A 25,303-nucleotide genomic window follows, 5' to 3' on the forward strand; every position below is an offset into this window, starting at 1 on the left:
CAAAATGGAATCATTATACCCAAAATATCTCATATTTTTAATATTGCTCATAGTTTTTTACTAATAAGCCTTGTACATTTTCAACTCTTCATCTTATGTGAGCGTTTACTCATTTTTGGATACCCAAAATATCTCATATTTTTAATATTGCTCATAGTTTTTTACTAATAAACCTTGTACATTTTCAACTCTTCATCTTATGTAAGCATTTACTCATTTTTGGATATCCAAAATATCTCATATTTTTGATATTACTCATAGTTTCTTACTAATAAACCTTGTACATAGTCAACTCTTCATCTTATGTGAGCATTTACTCATTTTTGGGTATCTTCTTTTGCAAAATTGGATTTATCTCCTCCCTACACATGGATTGATGCTATTGGCCCATAGGAACCTTAATTGGACCATAATCCAAAAATTTCTGAAAATCTAGACCCTTAGGCTAAGGTCCTTTATACCCATTTCCAATTAATTCCAATTGCATATTGGAAAGTTCTTTTTGAATTTGTTTCAAGAGAATTCATTTTAATAATATGAGAAATTTTTTTATCTAAAAATATTCAAAATCTGGATATTCTCTCTCTAGAATATTTTCTCTCTCTATGTTAAAACGGTTAGAAACAAGATCTTTTATATTTTTGAAGAGGAATTTAATTACACGGGAAGATGCTGGTCATCTTGAGAGGCTGGGGAGGAATCTTACATTAAGAAGCGGATCTTAGTTGAGGCTCATGATAGCCCCATTTTTTGCTTGGGATGTAAGCAAATCAACATTAGGCAGATCATCCGATACTCCATCTCCAGGTTCACCAATTTATCCATGAGGCAAAGATTTATCCTAGGTGTAGAGGAGGGATCTTATTTTGTCATCTTCCTCCTCTTCTTGTATTTCTCATCCATGAGGCAATTGTTCATTCCAAGTGTAGAGGAGGGACCATATTTTATCATCTTCCTCCTCTTCTTGTATTTCTCACATCCAAATCACGCTAGCTTACTGGACTACTCTTGTAAATAGTACTAATTATAGAGACAAACATGTGATGGACTTAACCTTGTCATGCCAAGGGCTCTCATGTATCCTTTTTGGATTACCGAGGGATGTGAATAGTTGGCTAATCATAGTGCATTTTTTCCTACTGAGGTGTTATATTGATCAACATGACAATCATCGAATATATATTATTGTCTAAGAGGAACATGTTTTCTTTTCAGAGGTTTAAAAACGAGTTATGTACCTTTCTATAGATGAATCATGAGCTTTACAAGGAATTGAACACAATCGAGAAACAAAATCATTTCAAGCATTTAAAGTATAAGTACTCTACTTGTTATATAGCTCTGTTGAAATTCTCATCAACCTTTCTTCTATATTGAAAGTGCTCTTTTCTAAATGGGGGAAATGCATGTTCCCCTATGATTATTCATTTATGGGGAGGACTATGCCACCTCTCCGCCATACCTTGTGAATCCTCCCCTTTTTTGAACACACATAAATCAGGTTTGAAATGTTATTTTTTACACTTTTCTAGCTCTTGAGACAAGCGTATTGTTTTCAAGTTGTAGAGAATTGCTCGAATATCAAATGGTGCTCAGTGGTCTCTTGTACTTCACTCAAACCGTTGGAGGTGCCCTTGTCTTGCCACGTCTTTATGTTAGATGAATTATGAGTCCTTTCTAGAGATAGCTTCATTGTTAACACGTAGTTATATTATGTTATCACTGTTCACTACTACGAGTGGTTCCAAACGGAAGTGAACTTAATGAATCACTGCTCAATTGTGTTTTTCTTGGATAGTTTAGTGTCAGTGCCATCGCCCAATAAGCACAATTACTCAATGAGGCGAGAAAAAGCCACTGAAAGGCTTGGAACCATCACTCGCAACAAGACACTAGTTTTCTTTCCGCTTATTCTAGTATTTTACCACTGGCGTGGAAACAGCCTCCAAGTAAGAACGCCCTACATTAACCTCCTCCTTGTTACTCCAGAAACGATGGTATATGCGCACAGGCTAGAAACACAGAGAGTGTTCGCAAGCTTGCTGAGAGCTTTTGCCAGGTGGGCGATGGCCTGTGACTAAGAGCTGTTTCTATGGCCAAGCAGAGCAGCGATTGCGCAACGGGTCTGTCATCGCCACAGAGGCCTGCGGGCAGAAACGACGAGGTGGAGAGGTTCGAGGAGACGGTGAGCCGGACCCTGCTGCTGGACGATGTGTACCCGCTTGTGACCCTGCCCGTCATCAGAACGGCCCTGGGCCAGTTTGGCAGTGTGCAGTCTGTCCAGATCCTGTCTAACCCCCTCGACCCCAACCTTGCGCCCAAGCGTGTCCTCGTTGAAATGGCCACCGCCCGTGAGGCCGCCCATGCTGTCAAAGAGATCCAGGAGCACCCTCTCATGATCAAATCTGTCCCCAGGCCTGTCACGGCAATGCGCGCCGTGCTTACCTTGTTCCCTGACAGACCTCGCAAGATCAGAAATCCTAACCTTAAATCCAACCCTAACGGCAGCAAACATCCCAACGCTTACTCTAACCCGAAGTTCTCTTGCGTGTGGGTGGAGCGAGAAGACCCGGACTGGAACATGGTTAATCAGCTGAAACTGCTGGCCAAGAAGCATGCTACAGAGTCCCTCTACTTGACGCAGGTATTCCTTCCTTTCCATCTCACAGAAGTCCTAATACAGGTCGTCTGTATGTCTGAAGTTTCATTGTCTATATCCATCCAACCTGACCCTAAGTTCTCCTCTGTGCTTGTGTTGTTCATACATGCATGCACAGAGAGAGAGAGAGAGAGAGAGGGGGAGAGAGAGATGTTTTACATATATTCAGTTATTTTTGCATTTCTTTCAAACATTCATGTCATCCACTGCAAGGGGTTTTCACATGAACATACGAGATAATTTCCCTGCTACCAGCTGGTCCAAGTAATCTGGAGCCCAGTGGACTATCACATGCCATAAATCCAAGCATTGTCCAGGCATCAAAAATAGCAAACAGTCAAAGAAAGTCAAACATACATTAGTATGCAATTCACAAGTAATGATCCTCATGTTCATGGATTGTCTTGTCTGGTTTCATCGAAACCGTGCTGAGCCATCTGGTCACTAGGACCACTCAGGCTTTTCCTCAAGGCTATCTAGTCACTAAGACGGCCTGAGTTCATCAATAGTCATCTAGGCCATCTGGTCGCATTGACCGCCCGACTATGAAATCCAGTACAGTCATCTGGGCCATCTGGTCGCAATGACCGCCTGACTGTGAAGTCCAATATATCTGACATCGTTGCTGTCCAATGGGTCATTTGGCATCATTGCCTCCCATATGTAAATCTCGTTTTGGTATCGTTGTCGTCCATATACAAATCTTGCACATTGGGCTTTTTGGCATCGTAGCCACCCAAACTAGAGCATGTACAAATAACCATTATAAGCAAAATAATGATCAATTTCAGTTCAATATATATATATATATATATATATATATATATATATATATATATATATATATATATATATATATATATATATATATATATATATATATATACAATGAAGAGGGCTTAGAGATACAATCCCTCCCTTTTATATCTTTCTTGATAACAAAAAGTCACAAAAATATGTTCCAATACAATCTAAGACTGTCATATGTCATAATCATGGCCCTCATGTTACAAAACTGCTCCAATGTAACATATGACCAAGTCTATGTTGTTCACAAAAATCCCTCAAAGAACTTATGGAAGAGATATCCCAAGACTTGTTCACTAAAAAGGAGGCGGCGGCGGTTCTTCAAAGGGAGGCAATCCTCTAAAGAAGACGGCTGAAAGGAGGTGCTGATGGAGGTGGCGGGCAATAGCCAACAGGCGGTGGTGAAGGAGTAAATAGGGTGGCTAACAGGTGGCGGATATGGCTCTGGGGCGGCAGTGCAACCGGTTCTGGGACGGTGGAGGCGGCGGAATTAGGCTCTGGGTGGCGGAGCTGAGCTCTGGGCGGCTCTGTGCGGTGGCGGTGCCGGTGGAGTTGGGCTTTGGGGCGGCAGCACTTCTTCATAGGGCAACGTAGAGGTGGAGTAGTTGTACAGTGGCGACGTAGGCGCTGCTTGGGTGGCTGTCGCCGGCTGAGATGGAGGAGATGTTTGATGCAAGGAGGTGGAGAGAAGAAAGGAGATGTTTGATGCAAGGAGGTGGAGAGAAGAAAGACGATGAAGATGTTATTGCACTTCCCAAGGGGGATCAAAGAACTTCTATGAACCTGCAAGAGGGTGCATGCTTCTTTATATACTTGAAGGGTTGTTTGCTTTTGCCACATTTTGCTTTTGCTTTTACCACTTGGCTTTTGTTTTGTTTTCTTGCTTTTGCTTTGTCTCCTTGCTTTTGTTTAATAATAGTCAAAGTTCTTGATTTATGCTTTTAGAATCTTCAGGGCCTTGCTTTTTGGCCTTGGAGCAACTTTTAGCTTTTTGATTCAGTTCGATGCCCTCTTTCCAATGGTGTCCTTAGCTTTTTGGTCAACAAAGTTTGACTTTGCTTTTTCTTGCTTTTTGACCAAGACCAAGGTCATTGCGAAACGCGTTTCACTTCGTCGGAAATACGAAATTGAAAGAATGTGCACAAGCGGAAGCAAATAAACACGAGAGAGAGAAAGATTGCAAGCAAGAACAAGAGCTTTATTAGCTTGAGGTTACAGAGTACAAGAGCCAGCAAATAGGGCAATTGAAAGAATGAATAAAAGAGAGCAACTCTTACATACTTGTGCATGAAGCAGTCGGCTGTAGAAAACAGGCCGACATGACTGCACGACAGCATAGGGAAAGATGCAATATTTGAACACCCCCTTTGCATCTTGAAGTGAGCAAAAAAGTCAGAAGAAAACTGATGACGAAGGTGCGACCATGGACACCTCGGCATGGCCAGTACTGAGTACACCTCGGAAAATGCACATGTCAGCTTGTCTTCAGAAAACATAATGCCACTATAAAGAGTAAAAGAAAATCTGCTTGGCTCCAAACTCAAAGTAGAACTGTGAACACATCACATCCAATAACCTCGAACAAATGAACATGGAACACATCCTGTCCATAGTCTCTGCTGACCAATAGTTCTGGAACTCATCTGAACCATGAAGGAAACTTGGTTGATCCTAGAACTCATCTGGACCATCAAGTGAACTTGCCTGTCTTTATACTGGGAACTCCGACACACGGGTCCCATGCTCCAGATTTAATATAAGAGAGCTTTTGAAAGCTCCCTCTCCCGCCCACAAACCGTTTCTGGAAGACAGCACGCGGGGGGATGCCCCAGTCATGTTCTCTCCTGTCTGTAAGGCCTTGGGAGAGCTGGGGTTATCACTAGATGAGTCTCTGTCAGTGTCATGTGACTTGTCTTTGCCCTTCTTTGAAGACTTGCTCTTGTCCTTGGCTTTGTCTTTGTCCTTTGACTGACAATCCTTTGACAGGTGGCCTTTCTTCCCACACTTGTAACATCGACTCCGAACTTTCTTCTGCACCGTCGCGAGTGCCTGATCAGGTCCAATAGACGATGAAACTTTCAACTTCTCTTATGAAACTAGGATGGATTCCTCTTCCAAGAGGAGAGTACACAGATCATCAAACTCGAGGGAACGTGTTGTGATTTGAACCCGCAAAGCTTGGGAAACCATGCCATAATCTGGAGGAAGCCTGATGAGGAGGAGAGCAGCTAACTGAGAAGAGGTTAGGGCAGTAACCCATTGCCACTAATTGGTCATGAATTACCTTAACCTGACTGCATGGAAGTCCCTACCCTAAACTCTAGGGAAAAGAGCTGACCCAATAGGTTGACAGACCGCATTGTAGAGTCCCGTGCATATAGATCTGTCAGCTTTCTCCAAACAGAAGCAGCACAATCCAATGTTTGCACAGCGGGGGAGACCTCTGGTGAGATGGCTCGTACAAGTGCAGAGTGAGCTTTTGAGTCTTGATTCTCCCAAGCTGTGAAAGTTCTGCAAGAAAGGCATCCTCCTAGTCCTGAGTCCACTTCCTAGAGCTGGTAGGCGTTCGGGCTTTCGTTCGTGGCCATGAACAATCTCCCAGAGTCCCTTGTGTGTGAACTAGACCTTCATCTGTAGCTTCCAGTGATCATAGTTTGAACCACTGAGCTTGTCCTCCTTGTTCGTGCAGGGGGCAGGGGGGGGGGACCCATGTGTGCCTCAAAGAAGCTATGTCTCAAACAACCTCTGTAGCCAAGCAATCCACGTGCTTTCTTAAGCACCTTTCCATAGGATCCAACTAGGGACTAGTAGCCCCCTCTGAAGATGCAAGCTGGACAGCAGTAAAAGAAACCCAAAAACACACCACCGGGAACCTCCTACTACTGGAAGAGGGAGGGGATCTTTGAGGGAGAAGAGCTGATGTGCCACTTGTCTGGTGCACTTACTGAATTTGCAGCTAGAACTCCTCCACTTGTCTCTATAGAAGAAAACGCAGCCTGGGGCCTGGCCGACAGCAGTTGGAGGGCTTGTAGATCAAAAAACATAGCTAAGGAAGGAAAAAAAAAAACGCAGCCACTGTTTGAAGAATCTACAGCCTGGAGAATCTAGGGAAGCAGAAAACGGAGAGAAGCAGATTGTGCAACAGCGAGAGCCTAAGTGTATGATACCATGAAAGAATGTGCACAAGCGGAAGCAAATAAACATGAGAGAGAGAAAGATTGCAAGCAAGAACAAGAGCTTTATTAGCTTGAGGTTACAGAGATCACTGTCCATGGATGCCATCAATAATGTATTGTAGACTTGTAGTTTTAAATTCTGTTTGGTAATTACCGATTGGTTATATGATTTTGGTACTTTTGTTTTCTTGATTGTACGCTATTATAGAAATTAAGTTTCAAGGTCCAAATCTGAAATTTCAGATTTGGGCCTCCACATTGGAGGGAAAAATTGCACTTTCTGTCTCCAATTGAAAGCCCAAATCTGAAATTTCAGATTTGGTCCACCAGCCTTTAGATTTTATGTATATAATCGTTTTGGTTCATCGTTTCACCGGCCACCTCCCGGTGTTGAAACGTTTCATTTAGCATCGTTTCGTTTCAGCAGTGAATCGTTTCGCGATGACCTTGACTAAGACGGGTGCTTTTTTTCCAATTCCAACTTTAGAAACCTTGTTTCCATGTGTCCATCATCTTGTCCATGTGTCTGGGCATGAGTTCTATCATGTGAAAAGAGCATGGAGGACCTAATAGTTACATGGAGGATGCCATATTTTGTTGGTTTAGATGGTGATTCTATTTTGTGGTGTAGTTATCATTCATAGAAACAATGCCAAGCTGGTATCAACTTAATTTTGTTGAGCTTCTGTTTAGACTGTGGATTGAAAGGACATGGCTTACTGTTACTCTTCAACATAAATTGGCTAAGTGATAGGGTTGACAGAGGGAGGCTAAGGCATGCAATGGGAATTTAACAAACTTTCAACAATTCCCATGTGGGTTGCACACAAGCTGTAATTTCATTAGGTTGTATTGGAAAAATCCCATAAAGCAGGGTTATTAATAGGGCTTGGGGCCTACACAAGTGAGTGGGTGTGCATTTAATTGTGTATTGAGGCAGCTGTGGGGGAGGGTTGGATTGAGTCTAGCCTATGGGACGGATATAGGAGTGCCGAATGCTGTTGGGACAGTCGGCCAGCCCTGGAGTGCTCCTGCCAACCTCTGGCAACCCTCCCCACCACTAGAAAAAATGGGAAAAAATAGGGAAAAATACGGGGAGTGAGGAAAAATGATAAAACACCTTATACAGGGCGGGCACACCCACAACAGAGGCCCTGGTGTATAAATATAGACAGGAGATGACTTCTAACACCCCCTCTCAGCTCCTGGCTGTGAAACCAACCCAAGGGAGCTGGAGTGCCGCCTGAGCGTAGCCTGAGGGTAGAGACTTCGTGAAGAGGTCCGCCGCATTGTCCTCCGTCGAACAATAAAGTAGCAAGATGTCACTAGCCAAGATCTTCTCACGTACAAAGTGATACTGTATCTCTATATGCTTGGTCCGGGCATGGAAAACCGGGTTCCGAGCAATAGCTATACAACTCTGGTTATCGCACTGGATGACTGTGGGCTCCCTCTGTGGAAACCCAATCTCGCCTAGCAGCCTCCGCAGCCATACAACCTCACAAGCAGCACCACAAGCAGCCCGGTACTCTGCCTCTGTCGAAGAAAGGGCAATAGTTGGCTGCCTCTTGCTGCTCCAAGAAACTGCTCCTGAGCCGAGGGTAAAACTGTATCCTGAAGTAGATCTCCTCGTGTCTGGATCTCCTCCCCAATCTGAGTCACTCCAACCTTGGAGCCTGACTCCATTCCCTCCTGTGTAAAAGAGTCCCAGATCCTTCGTGCTCTGCAGATACCGCAAGATCCGCAATCCTGCGTCCCAATGAGACTTCAATGGCGTCTGCATAAAAGAGCTCAACAGCCCCACGGAGAAGCTCAAGTCCAATCTGGTGTTCAACAACCAGATCAATGAACCAACCAACTTCCGGTACTGCGAGGCATCAACTGGCTCACAAGGATCAGTAACGGTTAACTTTGTGTTCGGGTCCATCGGCGAGGTAATAGGCTTGCAGTTCTCCATCCCAAAGGCCTCAAGCAACTCATGAACATACCGCTGCTGCTGCTGAGAGACGAAAACCCCCCTCTGGGTCTGCCAGATCTCCAATCCCAAAAAGAAGTGGAGTAAGCCTAAGTTGGTCATCTCAAACTCCTGTGACAAGGCAGCCTTCGTCACTCCAATGTGCTCCACATGACCGCCAGTGAGAATGAGATCATCCACATAAAGGATGATAAGCGTGACCATGCCGCGTTCCCGAAAGAGATACAGGTTCGAATCTTCAACCGATCTCTGAAATCCAGTCCGAATAAAGAAGGAATCAATCTTCTGATTCCACGCCCTGGGAGCCTGCTTAAGACCATACAAGGCCTTACATAACCTGTAAACCATCCCTTTAGATCCTGGAACAATAAAGCCTGGAGGCTGCTCAATGTACACCTCCTCCTGCAAGTCACCATTAAGGAACGCAGATTTTACATCCATTTGATACACGGGCCACCTCTGAGAAGAAGCAAGGGCAAGAACAGTCCGAATCGTGGACATCCGCGCTGTCGGTGCAAAGGTATCCTCGTAGTCGATGCCTGGCCGCTGAGCATAACCTTTAGCCACAAGTTTGGCTTTGTGTTTGTCCACCGACCCATCAGACGCATATTTGGTCTTAAAGACCCATTTGACACCAATGACAGACCGCTTCGACGGCCTCGGTACCAACTCCCAAGTCTGGTTCTTCTCGATGGCATCAAGTTCCACCTGCATGGCTTTCCTCCAAGTATCTTGTGAAAGGGCTTCCTTTACGGAAGTGGGCTCTTTATCCCGCATGATACGAGACATCAAAGCATAGTTCACCTGAAGAAGCTCCGCTGTGTTGCTTTTATCTCGGACTCTATGTGATCTTCGAGGGCCGTCCTCTGTGGTCCACTCGGAGGGTAGCTCCGTGACACCTGACTCCCGAAGGGTGTCTAACAACCACCTAGGTACTCGAACAGATCGTGGAGCCTCCTGTGGTCGCGGGGGCTCTACTCCAGCTGCGGGCTCAACCTCCTGTGGTGACTGAGGTGGATGTCAACTGGAATGATAGTCTGGGAATTGTGAGGATTATGTTGTTAATCCTGCATATTGTGTACTAATTACTACTTAAGTAATTAACTTAGAACAAGAACCTTCAGGAGAACACTTGAGACAAGATTGAATTGACTTGTTGTTATTAAACTGAGTACAATAGGTCTCTTATATAAGAGATGAAGAGACACATTTGAAGAGGCATGTCCTTTGATGAAAGGACATGACCTTAGACGAAAGGGTACAACTTTTAGGCTAAGGGATGTGTCTAGTCGATGTAGAGGCACAACCATTCATTAAGGGGTACAACTATTCGTCGAAGAGATGTGGCTATTCGATGAAGAGGTACATCCTTTGACGAAGAGTCGCAACCAGTCGAGGGTAGGGGTTCCCTTTGGCTGGTAACTCTTTGCATCTGCAACAGTAATCAGCAATGAAGAGAGAATCTGATACATAAACACGTCACAATCGTGACATTCCCTCCCATTTAAAATAAAACCCAGGGGTGGTTGTTGAGACTCTGGAAGAAGGGAAATGATTGAATTGCTTCTGCATCCAAAGCTCTAGCTGCTAGATCCCATGTCATGGCATTATTGTTGATCATAACAATCTTGCATAGACCAAACTGAATATTAACTGTATCTGCAACTTGTCTCATCTTTACCGAAAGTATGAGAATCATATCTGGAACTCTTTTGTTAACATCATTGGTAACTTCGAGCTTTGTCCAAGAAAAGACTGAATCTTTATCTGCTTCCGGCTGAGAGGCGGCAACCACCTGTTGGATGTCTGAAAGGGATTCCACTGATTTTTCTGGAACACAAAAGTCTTCAAGTGTTGTCGTAGGTTGAGAAGAAATATCTTCCATATGCTTTTCTTTGCTCAGAAAGTTGTTCTTGGGACAAGTTATGTCCAAAGATTCATTTGCACCACTGAAGGTAAGGACTGGAGTCTTCATTTTTGAAGAAGAATCATCATTCACCACAGCGTCAGGTATCTGGTCAGAGACAAAGACTTCGTTTTGCACGGGCGGTGACGAGGCTAGTGCTTCTGCCTGGGTCACGGCAAGAAAAGGGGTTGTGGACATTGTATTTGTCACACATGTACCAGAATCTTCTGAATCTTCAGCTTTCTCAGCAGGTATTAAGGCTTCCAATGTAGAAGGGGGAGGTTGAGGTTGTTTGCGCCTCTTAGACCTCTCAAGGATCCTCTTGCACAACGTGAGAATGAGTAAGTCTTCAACACTGCCACCAAGAGCTTGTAAGGACTTGAATGTAGGGCATTGCTCGCGAGGGGAAACTTGTCCAACGTCGCGACGCTCACGACCGAGTACTTGACTAGGGTCGGACACACGTGCCACTAAGTAAGCCCATCTTGATATGGCTGATTTCTTTCCAAGATGTGATCCTTTGGAAGCTTCATGTTGCTGCTTTGGCTTTTGCTGATAGTGATTCAAAGATGGATCTTTCTCATAACTGTTGTAATGCTGAGAATGTTTGCGATGAGCATGCAGAGGCTCAAACGAAGTTATTTCATGTCTGGTGGTCTCCACAGAACTGTGCTGAGGACAAGAAACCTGTTGTGGATGTTGTACGCCGAGAAGTTGCTTGTCGGGAGCTTGAGGAGGCTTTGGCTCACCACCATGGATCAAGTGTGACGAAAAAGTAGCCAGAGAAGGCTTCAAGAGTAGTTGAAATGCCTTCATTTCATGACCGAGAAGGAAAATCGGTGATGCTTACTGTAATTTCTGGACAGCAACAAAATTCTGCACTGCAGGGTTTGGTGGAAGCCTTACATGCCAAGAAAGTCATTGCCAAGACAAGAGGGGCGTACATGAAGAGGGCTGCAGGTTGGGGGCGCCGGTTCACATTAGCGTGTACGCCCGTTGGTTTTTTTTTTTTTTAATGCGCTGAAGGCTGGCGGGTTCTGTCTTTTTTTTTTTTTTTTTGTGCGTGTGCGCTGGTTGGCGGCTGGGTTTCCTTGCGCTGGCTGCCGGCTGGTGGGCGCTGGTCGGCGGCAGCAGCGGCCAGCGGGTGTCCTTGCGCTGGCGGCCGTTGGATGCTGGCGCCCGAATGCTCACGTGGCTGATGAAAGCCACGTGGATTAAAGGCTTAAGTGTATAAGCCTTAAATTAATGAGGCTTTTGGTATTAATCTGAAGCGTTACGTTTTTTTTTTATTTTAAAGGTGACGCTTCGCCGACTGGAGAGATGCGCCGTTTCGAAAGTTGGGATCACATCGCCGGCTGGGGTGCCTCTTCGAACAGTGCTGAAACGCCGACTGAAGATGCCACCAGCAGTCGCTGAATAGATTAAGGCGGCTCAACGTAAGCTGGTGGGTGGCGGGGCGGTTCATGCGCTTGAAGGCGAGTTGGCGCCCTACTCTCAAGGAGTCATGCGCTTTGAGCAATCAAAAGGCACGCTGGCAGCCAACAAGGCGAAGAGAGGGGGGCTCCAAGTTCAGCAGCGAAGGGGGCAGTTCCTGCCATGTTGCGAACGCCACCGGCAGCAGGGAGGGAGGGCATTCCGGAAATACTGTCGGGGTCCCTCTCTGCTATACACACAATACGTGTATATGGGTGTGAGACCTTGTGTACTTGTTTACATTACTACAAGCAAGGATTCACGCCAAGTCCACCATCGCTCTGCTTCTTCCATACAACACCGAGAGGAGAGGTGGATGAGGGAGTGCCGCGGAGAGGGTGAGGGCTTCACAACCCACGGGTAGGAAAAAAATTTGCTCTGATACCACTGTGAGGATTATGTTGTTAATCCTGCATATTGTGTACTAATTACTACTTAAGTAATTAACTTAGAACAAGAACCTTCAGGAGAACACTTGAGACAAGATTGAATTGACTTGTTGTTATTAAACTGAGTACAATAGGTCTCTTATATAAGAGATGAAGAGACACATTTGAAGAGGCATGTCCTTTGATGAAAGGACATGACCTTAGACGAAAGGGTACAACTTTTAGGCTAAGGGATGTGTCTAGTCGATGTAGAGGCACAACCATTCATTAAGGGGTACAACTATTCGTCGAAGAGATGTGGCTATTCGATGAAGAGGTACATCCTTTGACGAAGAGATGTGGCTATTCGATGAAGAGGTACATCCTTTGACGAAGAGTCGCAACCAGTCGAGGGTAGGGGTTCCCTTTGGCTGGTAACTCTTTGCATCTGCAACAGTAATCAGCAATGAAGAGAGAATCTGATACATAAACACGTCACAATCGTGACAGGAATCATCATCAGACTCCTCTGGATCTCCAAGAAGTGGCGGCTCCTCGATAGTGGATGCTGGAACATGCTCGTCAAAGACCACATCCCGGCTGACAACAATCTCGTTCCTATCTGGATCATACAACCTGTATCCCTTGGAAAGAGAGTTATATCCCACAAATACCAGCTTGTGGGACTTGGAGTCAAGCTTCCCCCTCTGCTTCTTCGGAATATGTACATACGCGTCACTCCCAAAGACACGGAAGTGCGAGACATCAGGTTTCCTGCCAAAGTATGCCTCAAATGGAGTCATATGGGGTACTAAAGTCGTCGGAGATCGGTTGATGGTATGGACAGCCGTTGCCACAGCCTCACCCCAAAGTGGACGAGGAAGATCACGATGCTCCAGCATGGTCCTCGCCATCTCCACCACAGTCCTGTTCTTGCGTTCAACAACTCCATTCTCCGAAGGCGATCCAGTATTGGCCAGTTCCCTTTTGATGCCATGATCTGCACAAAATCTGAAAAATACAGTCGAGGAGAATTCACCTCCTTTATCAGCCCTGAGAGTCTTAACCTGAAATCCAGACTCTTTCTCCACCATCACGTGCCAATCCTTGAACCGAGCAAAAGCTTGGTCCTTCTGGGAAAGAAAGTAGACCCACGTGAATCTGGTACAATCATCAACAAGCAGCATGAAATAGAGAGATCCTCCCAAAGATGGTATCTGTTGAGGTCCACACAAGTCAATGTGAATCAACTCCAATGGTTTCGAAGCCCGCCTGGAAGCCTGCTTCGGAAAGGATTCCCTGTGCTGCTTACCACGTATGCAAGAACTGCAGCGCCCTTGCCTACTACCAATATCTGGCAAGCCAACCACCATCTGGTCCCGGAAAGCTCGCCTCAAAGCATCCACATTTAAGTGGCCAAAACGAAAGTGCCACAAATCTCCGACCTGAGAACCTGTCAATGAGGAGAGTGAAGAGAGCTTGTAGATACCATTCTCCACACCGCCTTCCCAAACAACCTGGCCAGTCTCACGGTCCCTTAGAGCAACTGAATGCTTCTCAAATTCCACCCGAAAGCCAGTCTTGCATACCTCATGCACTGACAGAAGATGAAAACCCAGAGCAGGGACATAAAGAACACGGGAAGCATGCTTGCCCCCCTTGCCGTCGGGAATAATCTCCATCCGGCCCTCATTATGTATCGGAATAGTGGAGTTGTCGCCAATAAAGATGCGACCTGACTGCCGTTTCAGATCCAGAAAGAAGTCACGGGATGGAGTCATGTGCCCGGAAGCACCACTGTCGAGAATCCATTCCCGGGTATCCTTCGCGGTGAAGCCAACTGCCTCCTCGCTCGAAGATGATGAAGCATCGGAGTCCACCATCTCTAAGTGCACAAATGCCGGAGTGTTTGCAGCTGAGGCTGAGGAATCAGCACTCTTCCCTGTCCGCTTAGGGCACTTCCTCTAGTAGTGGCCTTTCTCGCCACAATCATTACAAGATCTTTCGGCCTTCAGCTTCTCTCGTTCTGAATCAGGCTTCTTGTCAGAAGACTTCTCCGGTGAAGCCTTCCCTTTGCCCTTGTTGTTATTCCGGCCTTTCGACCGTTGGCCAGTTAAGGCCTCTGAACCTCCGCTGTGAGGAGGGTTCGTGAAACGTTCCTCTTGGTCCAAGACCATTGGCACAAGCTCCTCCCAGGTAATGGTGCTGAGCCTGCCACTCGTAATCAACGAGGAATAGAAAGCAGAATACTGAGCAGGCAAGTGGGACAGTAAAGTGACGGCCATGTCTTCAGATGATATCTCTTTCCCAGCTTGTAGGACTTCCTGCTGAAGGGCCTGTAGCTTGTTAATGTGTTCCCGCATCGTCGAAGACTGTGCAGGGTTCATAACCCGCATCTGCACTTCCAAGGAGATCCGTTTCATGGGTGATACCCTGTTATACAAAGAAGCCAAGTGCTCCCATATGCCTCTCGCCAGCGTCATGTGCTTCACATGATTGATCACTTGTGGTGTGCAGTTGAGGAAAATAAATGACCGGACCTTGGCGTTGACACGATCCCACATGTGTGCCTGTGCCTCGCGGTCCTTCCTCGTCGACAGTAACTCCCCTTCCTCAGCTTCCGGCCGTGGAACCCCGATGATGATAAAATCAGCAAGGTCATATGACTCTAGCACCGACTCCATCATGACCTTCCAGATGCCGTAATTGGACCTGTCCAACTGACGATCCACTAGGAACGTGGGGAGAGTCGGAATCTTCACGTGCTTCTCAGCCATCTCTAGTAAATCTGCCATTGCGGAGAGTAACCTGAAAGGGTGGGTGGGTGGGAAAAAAAATCTGTAAACCTGCAAGTGGCTGTCCAGCACCTTAGCCCGCCTTCCTCTTGCACCTTCTCTTCCCGTACAGCCCAAAACAGTCCACCAATTAGCAGCCTAACGCTCCCCCTCTTGCTCATAAAAATTCCCAAGATCTATCTCGAGCCTAGGGCTCTGATACCATGTCAGAATATGCAGCGGAAATGATAACCAAACTTGGGTAGACAAGAGCAAGTAGACTGCAGAAAATAAACAGCACAAGAAACACAGAGAGATAGGTGTGTAAACTCTTCTCTATACACAAGATCCCGAGAAAACTGAATGAGGAAGTGGTGGGGGCAAGGGGCCTATTTATATGCCCCTGGGAGAGCAGTCGGCCAGCACAAAAGATGCCCACGACCGAGTGAATGCAGTCGGCCAGCAGAAAAATGCCCACGACTGTGTGAATGCAGTCGGCCAGCAGTCCAGAAGCCTACACATCACTTGTGTGCAGTCGGCCAACCACAAGACTGCTGTTGGGACAGTCGGCCAGCCCTGGAGTGCTCCTGCCAACCTCTGGCAACCCTCCCCACCACTAGAAAAAATGGGAAAAAATAGGGAAAAATACGAGGAGTGAGGAAAAATGATAAAGCACCTTATACAGGGCGGGCACACCCACAACAGAGGCCCTGGTGTATAAATATAGACAGGAGATGACTTCCAACAACGGCCCCCCCCCCCCCCCCCCCCCCCCCTCCGTTGGCGATTCGACGTTTACCACCACCCCCCCCCCCGGTTATCAAGATGCCGCCGACTGCACTTTCGCCTTCATCCTCTCTCCCGACTCTGCCCACGTCACACTGTGTGTGCGCCCTTGCCATCCACGTGCATGCTTCATGGACAATTTTCCGGAGGAGCCCTACATTCACATCCCCTACTTGAGTTACATCGACGAGATCCCCGAGGCTCTCCTTCCCGAACACAGCCCTCTTCGTGCCCCCACTTCGGAACCAGTGCCACTTTCCGCTGATGCTGGGTGGATTCCAAGTCTCCCGGACTCTCCTATCCCAGTAGCCCCGGCCTCACAGGTGTACCGCATACATGTCAGCAGCCCGCATGTAACCGAACTCGACACTTGGGCGACCTTGCTCATTTCGAGTACTTTCTGTCATGGTACCCTCAGTTGGCACACTTTCTTCCAGAGTGCAGTGTGGATGGCCTATGCAATCTTCTCCACGCGTCCTCCTACTCCATTATCTCCGGTGCCCAGCTCTTTGGCGGAACCAAACGAAGAAGTGGAAGCAGACGAAGTAACCTCCGAGGACGATCCCGAGGAAGTGGAGGACCCCGACTTCGAGTACGAGGATCCCGTTACTGCCTCTCCAGCTACTGTTCCTTCCATCCTACATCTCGGGTGGACCTTTCCTGCTTCACCTCAGTACTCTCTCTGAGTTCTCCAAATGTCGACTTCGCACGACAACGTGCCACCCGCCGATCCTCAGATGGAGGCCTTGCAGATGAGCACTCTTCAACAACACAAGATGGAGGTTTATTTCTCAAATACCGATTTGCCCGAGAATAAAAAGGTGGCATTGGCCAGTACCCTCTTGAAAGATACCGCCTTCCTTTGGTGGCGACGCAGGATTTCAGATGGCAAGTCTACTCCGACGTGGGATAAATTCTGGCGTGCTCTTCGCAAGGCTTTTGAGCCTGCCAATGCGAACTTTCATGCCAGGTCTTCTCTCTGCCGCCTGAGTCAAACTGGCTCCGTGGCCGCGTACATCTCAGAGTTTCAAAAACTAGCTCTCAAGATAGAGACACTCAGCCGCTCTGACCAGCTTCACAGCTTCATTGACGGGCTTGAACCCACGATCCAAGACGAAGTCCATAAGTACGATCCTGCCACCCTGGATGAAGCAATCTCGTATGTCGAGCGCATTAGTGATTACAAGCGTCCTCCTAGGAACTTTTCCTCCGGCGCCCGTTCTTACCAACGGAATCGACCCAATGGAACTAGCCAACCCCAGCGTCCCAATCCTGGACAACCAAACTCTCGGCGACCATATTCTGAACAGCAGTCCTTCCGGTCGCGCTTCTTCGAGCAAGCTCCCGCGTCAAACGCAGGATCCTCTCAGATCGAATCATTTGGCAGCAGAAACCGAGATCGGTCCCGACAGGATCATCGCAGCAATGATCGGCGCAACTTCAAGCAAGAAACCTCTTCAGGACAACAAACCTCTTCATCGACTGCCACTTCATCCCAACCTAGTCGTCCAGGCCTCTGTACAATTTGTTATGGTATGAATGTCCTTAGCGCCCTAAACCCTCCAACACTCGGCGCAATTCTCAGGTGGACAATTACCACCATGCTGATCATGACCCGCCTCCTGTGAAAGACAAAAACAAACAAATAGCTTGCTCTGTTCGCGTTTCTGAAGTTGTCAGAACCCTTGTCATGTGCATCGCAGATGCCATGGACATTCTCAGGACTAGATCCAGAAGAGGCAAACAGATAAAGACCATGAACCAGTAGAAGATAGGTAGAACCAGAATGTAGGAGCTTCAGGTGTAGCATCTGAAGTGGACATGGAGCAGGACTTGGAGCAAGGCATGGAAGAAGCAGTCGGCTGAGGACTGTCGGCTGACATCAGCAAGGCAAGAGGTGTGTCGGCTGCAGGAAAGGGGGTGTCGGCTGCCCATAGCCATGGTCGGCTGAACCAGCACATAGGGGCAGCAGCAGGCGCATCAAGAACATGAAGCAGATCTAGTCGGGCTGCATTAAAGGCTTTTAATGAACTTGTAACTGGCCGACCAGCAGTCGGCCAGTTCCCCATGTAGTCCAAGGGCTATAAATAGCCCCCCTTGCTCCATGTTGTAGTCATTCAATCCCACTAGGGGTTTGGATCCTTAGAGGTCCCATAGGGGAGAGATTTAGGTGTCATCACCTTTTATGTAAGGCAGCCCCATGGCTGCAGATTCAGATACCTTTTTGTATCATAGAGAATATACTGAATTTCCAGCACTTCTCTCTCTCTCTACCCTCTCTCTATACCTGCGTTTTTGCATCAGATGGTGCGTTTTTGCATCAGAAGGTTTTCCAAGAGTGTTTAGGGCTGAAAGAAGACTCCCAGAGCTTCCGCGTGTTACAACCCTGATGCTTAATGGCCAAAGTACCAACCCTGTTCCGGTGAATCTTTCCAAGCAGGTCCTTAGTCTTCTGGGTTTCATTGGCGATCATCCCATCAATGTGTTGGTGGACAGTGGCTGTTCCACTAATTTTGTGGGCACTTCTTTTGTTCACAAGCTTCGCCTACAAACCCGACATTTTGTGGATGCTTTTCAAGTAGAGCTTGCTGATGGTTCCTTCCTTAATTGTAACAAAAAGGTGCAATAGCTTCAGTTCCAGATTCAAGATTACCAAGATCACCTTAATTTTTCAGTGATGCCGTTGTCACATTATGACATGATACTGGGACAATCTTGGCTGTACCGATATGATCCAGTGATCAGCTTTCGTTCTCATTCAATCCAGTTATACCATGATGGTCGAGAGCTGGAACTTCGTGGCCTTTTCAGTGCCAAACCCATCACTGTTGTTTCTGCCCTGCAAGTCAAACGCCTCGTCCGCAAATGTGACTGTATAACATCCTTGGTCATGTTACGGGAAATTGAAGCAGAAACTAGTGAGCAATCTCAAGCCTCGTCATCAACAACTGCGTACTTGGAGCAACCCTTCTTCAAGCCTTTTCAGGATTTGTTTCCGAATGATCTTCCGACGACATTGCCTCCTCGTTGTCCTGTGGATCACCCGATTGATCTTATCCTAGGTCAACCTCCTCCAACCCGAGCTCCATACCGTGTTTCTTACTCTGAATCTCAGGAGATACAAAGGCAATTACAGGAGTTGCTGGACAAAGGTCACATCCGTCCTAGCAGAAGTCCCTTTGGAGCCCCGGTTTTGCTTGTCAAAAAGAAGGATGGATCAATGCGGCTTTGCATTGATTACCGTGCTCTCAACAAGCTGACAATCAAGAACAAATTCCCTTTGCCTCGCATCGATGAGTTGTTTGACCAGCTGCTTGGTGCAAAGGTGTTTTCCAAGATCATCAAATTTGTATCCGTAATGGTGATGAATACAAGACAGCCTTTCGGACAAAATATGGCCATTATGAATTCTCGGTCATACCTTTTGGGTTTTTTATCACAACAAGGTGCATAGGTTTTTAGAGATTGCTGCCCCTTTGACAAAATTGACAAAGCTGGGTAAACTTCAGTGGTCTTCTGAAGCTGAGCAATCCTTAAATGATCTCAAGCATGCCTTGACGACAACCCCGGTCTTGGCCATTGCAGATCCCACCCAGCCCTTTGATGTAATGACAGATGCCTCAGATCGTGCTTTTGGTGGAGTTTTGATGCAGAATGATCGTGTCATTGCTTTTGATAGCAGGAAGTTTTCAGCCATTCAAAGGAGGTATCCTGTGTATGATAAGGAGTTTTTGGCAATCGTGCATGCTTATTGGACTTGGAGACATTATCTTCTTGGAGCAGATTCAGTTGTACGTACAGATCATCAATCTCTGACGTACATTTTCACTCAGCCTGTTATGAACGCTCGACAAGGCCGATGGGTTGAATTCACTCCAAAAAACTGTGTACTAGGAATCCACTCAGAAAAAAAAAACTTCAAAAATAATTGCTGTTCTTTTCTGATCGCATTTGTGTGTCTCACAATACTTCATTGCGGAAGATTCTCATTCAAGAGCATCATGAAGTTCCTTATGCTGCTCATCCTGGTATCAACAAAACATATCGGCTTTTGTCTCTGCTACATACTTCTGGCCTCAGATGCAGCAAGATGTTATCAAATTTGTCAAAGCTTGTCATTCGTGTCAGATAATGAAAGCCTCTCCATAACTTCCTCAAGGGTTACTTCAACCGTTGCAAGTTCCCAATGAGAGATGGGAAAGTATCAGTATGGATTTTATTACCACTTTGCCTCGTTCATCCAAAGGCAATGTTGAGATTCTTGTGGTGGTTGATCGATTTTCCAAAATGGCGCATTTCATTCCTTGTAGGAAAGCTGCTTCAGCCCCAGATGCGGCGTCATTGTTCGTGCAACATGTCTTCAAATTGCATGGTTTGCCGAAGACCATTATCTCTGACAGAGATCCAAAGTTCAATGGACATTTTTGGACGTCTTTGTTCAAATCTCTTGGCACGAATTTGTTGTTCAGTTCAGCCTATCATCCTCAAATAGATGGACAGACTGAAAGAGTCAATCAGATTTTGGAAGAAATGATTCGACATTACAATCAATCCCGTTTGGCATCATGGGAAGATTATTTGCCACTCGTGGAATTTGCTTATAATAATTCCCATCATTCAGCAATTGGATTAACTCCATTTCAAGCAGCATATGGGCATACTCCTCTTGTGTCTACAAACTTTGTTTTACAACACAGTGGCGTTGGCAGATCAATTGGTTCAGGAGATGCAAGATGTGCTTGTGCAAGTTTGAGATAAATTGGTCCATGTGCAACAAAAATATCAAAAACAGGCCAACAAGTATCGTCGACATGCAGATTTTCAAGAAGGAGATTTGGTCTTGTTGTATGTGGCACCTCACCGCTACAAAACAGTGAAGTCAGTTTTTCCAAAGTTGCGACCTTGCTTCTATGGGCCTTTCAAGATTCTTAAGAAAAATTGAGTTGTCAGTTACAAGTTGGAACTTCCACCTTCATGGGGGAAGGTTCATCCGACTTTTCACATTTCTTGGCTCAAACTGTATGTTCAAGGAGATTCGCTTGTTCCAGACTTATCTTCATATATACCAGAAATTGAAGATGACCATATTATCCTTGTTCCAGAAGTAATTCTTGACGTGCGATAGAAGGAAACAAGAAGAAAGTTGACTATAGAATTTCTTGTGAAGTGGATGGATTTGGATGAGTCTGATTCCACTTGGCGAAGACATGCAGCAGTACCCTAATCTTCTTCAGGAATTCTTTGACAAACGGATGTCTATCATTTGACACATGGGTTTTATTTTAAATGGGAGGGAATGTCACGATTGTGACGTATGTATGTATCAGATCCTCTCTTCATTGCTGATTCCTGTTGCAGATGCAAAGAGTAACCAGCCAAGGGAACCCCTACCCTCGAGACTGGTTGCGACTCTTCGCCAAAGGATGTACCTCTTCATCGAATAGCCACATCCCTTCGACGAATGGTTGTATCCCTTGATGAATGGTTGTGCCTCTACATCGAATAGACACATCCCTTAGCCTAAAGTTGTATCCTTTCGTCTATGGTCATGTCCTTTCGTCAAAGGACATGCCTCTTCAAATGTGTCTCTCCATCTCCTATATAAGAGACCTATTGTACTCGGTTTAATCAATTCAATTCAATCTTCTCTCAAGTGTTCTTTTGAAGTCTTTTGTTCTCTAAGTTAAGTACTTAAGTAGTAATTAGTACACAATATGAGGGGTTAACAACATAATCCTTACTCTTGGAATGAAGAGAAAGACGATTACGAAATTGTACTCTTTGGGAGTTCTTTGTAAAATGGAAAGGACATCCCTTGACAGATGTCACTTGGGAAACGGAATTTTAGTTTTGTAAGCGATATCCTGAGTTTGTCATCGAGGACGATGATTCCTAAAAGGGGGGAAAAAATGCTACGACTCTTACACGTGGCAACACGTGGGACGCGTACACATTGATATGCGGGATTTACATGCTAGTAATGTGTGGGACATGCGGGCGTTGTGTGGGAAAACCAATGGTGGCATACTATTGCACATCATCGCTTATATTAATAAGTGTGAATGGGTAACGTTCGTGTAGGCCAAAGACTCAGTGATGTGTAGCACGGGGGTACCAACGGGGACACAAGGGATGCGTGAGTAGGGTGTGTGGCCGGTGAGTTACACACTGGACGCCTTCTTCTCTCACTCTCTGACCCCGGCCCGAAAAACAAAAACAAAACAAATCTTCTTCTCCCACGTTTTTTGCATGAAGCATGATTCACAGAGCGAGGGTTGCTTGCATGGGGGCTTGACATGGGACTTGACAAGTAGTCATCAGACGATCAGTGTGCTACTATAGGGGCTGGTCGAGAGTAGTTGGGCCTAAAGTTGGTGTTACGTCCTAGTGCTAATCTTCGAGATTGGTGGCCTAATCTGGCAAGGTTAAGGGAGCCCTAGGATTAGGGGAAGGCAGGCTAATACGGGTGGACAAGGTTATTATTAATAAATCCATGTGTACTAGTGGCTATTTATAACAAGATTGTTATTTATAGCAGCAGTGGGCACTATGTAAATGAAACATGGGTTATTATTGGTATAACCTCACTATTGGTGAGAGTTCGACCAAGACTCAGGCCACACGTTTCGTGTTTTAGGAGATTCGTGGGGTTGTAACAGTTTGGTTGGTGAGTCTGTCAGCTGTTCTGGATGTAGGTTGGTTCCAGTTCTTTTATTATCAAATATTTTACGTATTATTAAATGTTTTAGTTGGATGGCTGCTAGGATGCCTTCCACTACGGTGCTGATATGCCTGTTGTTTTGATTTGGTCAGGAGCTGAGGAAAGAGGAGGAAAAGCTTGCGTGTGAACAAGAAGAAAGAGCGACAGTGAACTTGAAAAAACTTGATATGATTGATGCCTGCATTAGGGACAAAACCTTGGGGCAGCTGAATCGGTATTATGGTTTTGATCATTAAGTTGGAGGCCTCTAAGGTGGTGGTAGAGTTCTCTCAGCTGCCAAAGCTGGACTTGTTGGGGTCTTCTTAACTTTTGTGTTAAGGTTAGCGGTTGCTATTGTATAAAATGTGCATCTGGAATGAGGTTGCGTAATGGCATATTAAATGAGATTGGACCCGCTGGCTTTTATGGCGAGATCTGAAACGTATCTTTAGGGTGATGTGTCCTGAACCTGATGGGCTAGTAGCCACGGATGTACACTTTGAAAGAGTTTACAGTACCTCTGCTAACAGTAAGCTTTTGTTTTGAACTCATTTTGATTGTAATTGTTGTCATATGCATAGGTTTTGCCATGTCAGTGTTCAAAATGTGTAGCAGGGACTCATGTCCTGAGTTTAGGAAGAATTAGGTCCTTAACCACACACCCTCTCGACCTTTCAATTCTGACGAAACGATTGATGAATTATGCAAACTAGTCGAAAGCCTTATTTCAGGTGGTCTTATTATTACCAACTTGATTATTGACGATTTACTTTTTCAGTTTTGACATTTTTGTTCCCTGGAGCTCAGAACCCCTAAAACTAACTATTACTATGACTCTTGTGATAGAGAGCTATTGAAAATGTTGGAAACTCTTCCTTGACAAAGGCCTCTAATAATTCTTCCTTTGTTTTTAAACATCTCATTCATGACTTGCACTCAAAGAGTTTGAATGAGCAAGACTTTACCCTGTACAGGTCATTCAGTTGCTATTCTACAAAATGTGCATTTGGAATGAGGTTATGTCATGGCAAAATAAATGAGACTGAACCCGCTAGCTCTTAAGAGGAGGTCTAAAACGTATTTTCAGGGTGATGTGCTAGTAGCCATGAACGTACGCTTTGGTTGAGTTTACAGTACTTCTGCTAACATTAAGCTTGTTTGAACCCATTTTGATTCCTATTGTCGTATGCATAGGTTTTGCCATGTCAGGGTTCAAAATGTGTAGCAGGGACTCAGGTCCTGAGTCCAGGAAGATGTAGAAGGTCCTCATCCACATACTCTCTCAACCTTTTAATTCTGAAGAAGCGACTGATGAATCATGCAAACTAGTTGAAAGCCGTCTTTCAGATGGTCTTATTATTACCAACTTGATTATTTACGATTCACTTTGTCAGTTTTGACATTTTTTTTCCCGGGAGTTAAAAACCTCTAAAGCTAATTGTTACTAGGACTCTCTTATCTGTGATAGAGAGAGATTGAAAACGATCGCATATATAAAAAAAACACATCCCCGTTTCTGGAGGCTGACAAGGCCCCCTAATAATCCTTTGTTTGTAAACATATCATTTCATGGCTTGCACTACCCCTATGATGGATGAGATTCAGTTCTTAAATAGATTGAGAGAAGACTTATCCACTTTTCACGCACATTTTTATGCTTACAACACCACCTCTTTCCTTCTCTCATGGTCATCTCCAAAGCTCATAAGCATGATTTCCGGTGTGATGCCCTATTTTACTACAGATACACGTTTATATGATACGCTGATAAGAAATTCAGTTCTCATGTTTACATTGGCCGGGATTACAAGAGCTTGGTATCTTTGGCACACCTTTATAAAAATAAGTAAAGAGGAAGCTTGAGGGGTCATGGATTTTGCTTGTAGTAGGAATCTTTTGATTCTAGGGCATGGGGAAAAAAGCTTGGTAGGGATTACTGCAGCTTGGGGATGTTCATGGATGAGGGAAGTTGGAAGATCTTCTGTCTTTTCATAAAGAGAAGAGCCTCGTAGAGCTTTCTTTCTGCACGAGCAAGGGAGAATGCAAGAGATTGCAGCACACAGTTACTAGAGGAGTGAAGAAGCTTGGAGGACGGGAAGAGGAGCATGCGGAAGAGGGTGAGACCACCCTGTTTGTGAGGGCAAGAGGCAGGCTGTATTGCTAGAAGCAGCAAATACAACAGTTCGGTCCTCTGTGGAAGGCTGGCAAACGGTAGCTCTGAGGAAGGCTGGCAAACGGTAGCTATAGGGGAAGCCTGTGTGTGAAGGCCAACAAGAAGATCAGCGCCTCGTTTTCTTTAGCCAGCGAGATGTTGGGCCTAGAGATTGTGAAGGTGGACATAAGCTAGGCATGCTTGCAAGCATCAGAAAAAGGCAGGCTGGCATGAAGGGGGAGGGACTGCCTCTCTGTAACCTCTCTCGCAAGTTGTGTAGTTCTGCACAGAATCTTGGAAGCGCAGGAGTGGACAAAGAGTTACTAGGTGATGGCAGCAAGAGACTCAGTAGAAGGCTCAGTAGGATCGGGCCACAGTTGGCAGTGACTTGGAGCCAAGGATCATAACGGTTATGGGCAGCACCAGGGTTCACGGTTGGGTAGTGTAGACTATGAATTTCACGGACAACATCAAAGGTAACCTCTACTGACTAGCCACTAGTGCAGGAATATGATAGTCATGATCTT

The 25,303-nt window shown here is 45.7% G+C and overlaps 1 protein-coding gene across 1 annotated transcript; it reads left to right on the forward strand.

Moving 5' to 3' along the window:
- Nucleotides 1–1,980: 1,980 nt before the first annotated feature.
- LOC147618175 (ASI1-immunoprecipitated protein 1-like) lies at nucleotides 1,981–23,173 on the forward strand. Its single transcript, XM_086774590.1, has 2 exons — nucleotides 1,981–2,644; nucleotides 22,738–23,173. Exons 1-2 carry the CDS (start codon nucleotides 2,093–2,095, stop codon nucleotides 22,879–22,881), a joined length of 696 nt encoding a protein of 231 aa, XP_086630716.1. The 5' UTR covers nucleotides 1,981–2,092; the 3' UTR covers nucleotides 22,882–23,173.
- Nucleotides 23,174–25,303: the final 2,130 nt, after the last annotated feature.

The sequence above is a fragment of the Cibotium barometz genome, chromosome 35 (genome assembly GCF_041138505.1).
Source record: "Cibotium barometz isolate CiBa-2024 chromosome 35, ASM4113850v1, whole genome shotgun sequence".
Taxonomy (NCBI): domain Eukaryota; kingdom Viridiplantae; phylum Streptophyta; class Polypodiopsida; order Cyatheales; family Cibotiaceae; genus Cibotium; species Cibotium barometz.

Excerpts from the sequence above, each read along its gene's own strand:
- LOC147618175 (XM_086774590.1), top strand. The coding sequence starts at position 2,093 with ATGGCCAAGCAGAGCAGCGATTGCGCAACGGGTCTGTCATCGCCACAG. Across the intron at positions 2,645-22,737 it reads AGTCCCTCTACTTGACGCAG|GAGCTGAGGAAAGAGGAGGA; the intron begins GTATTCCTTCCT and ends TGATTTGGTCAG.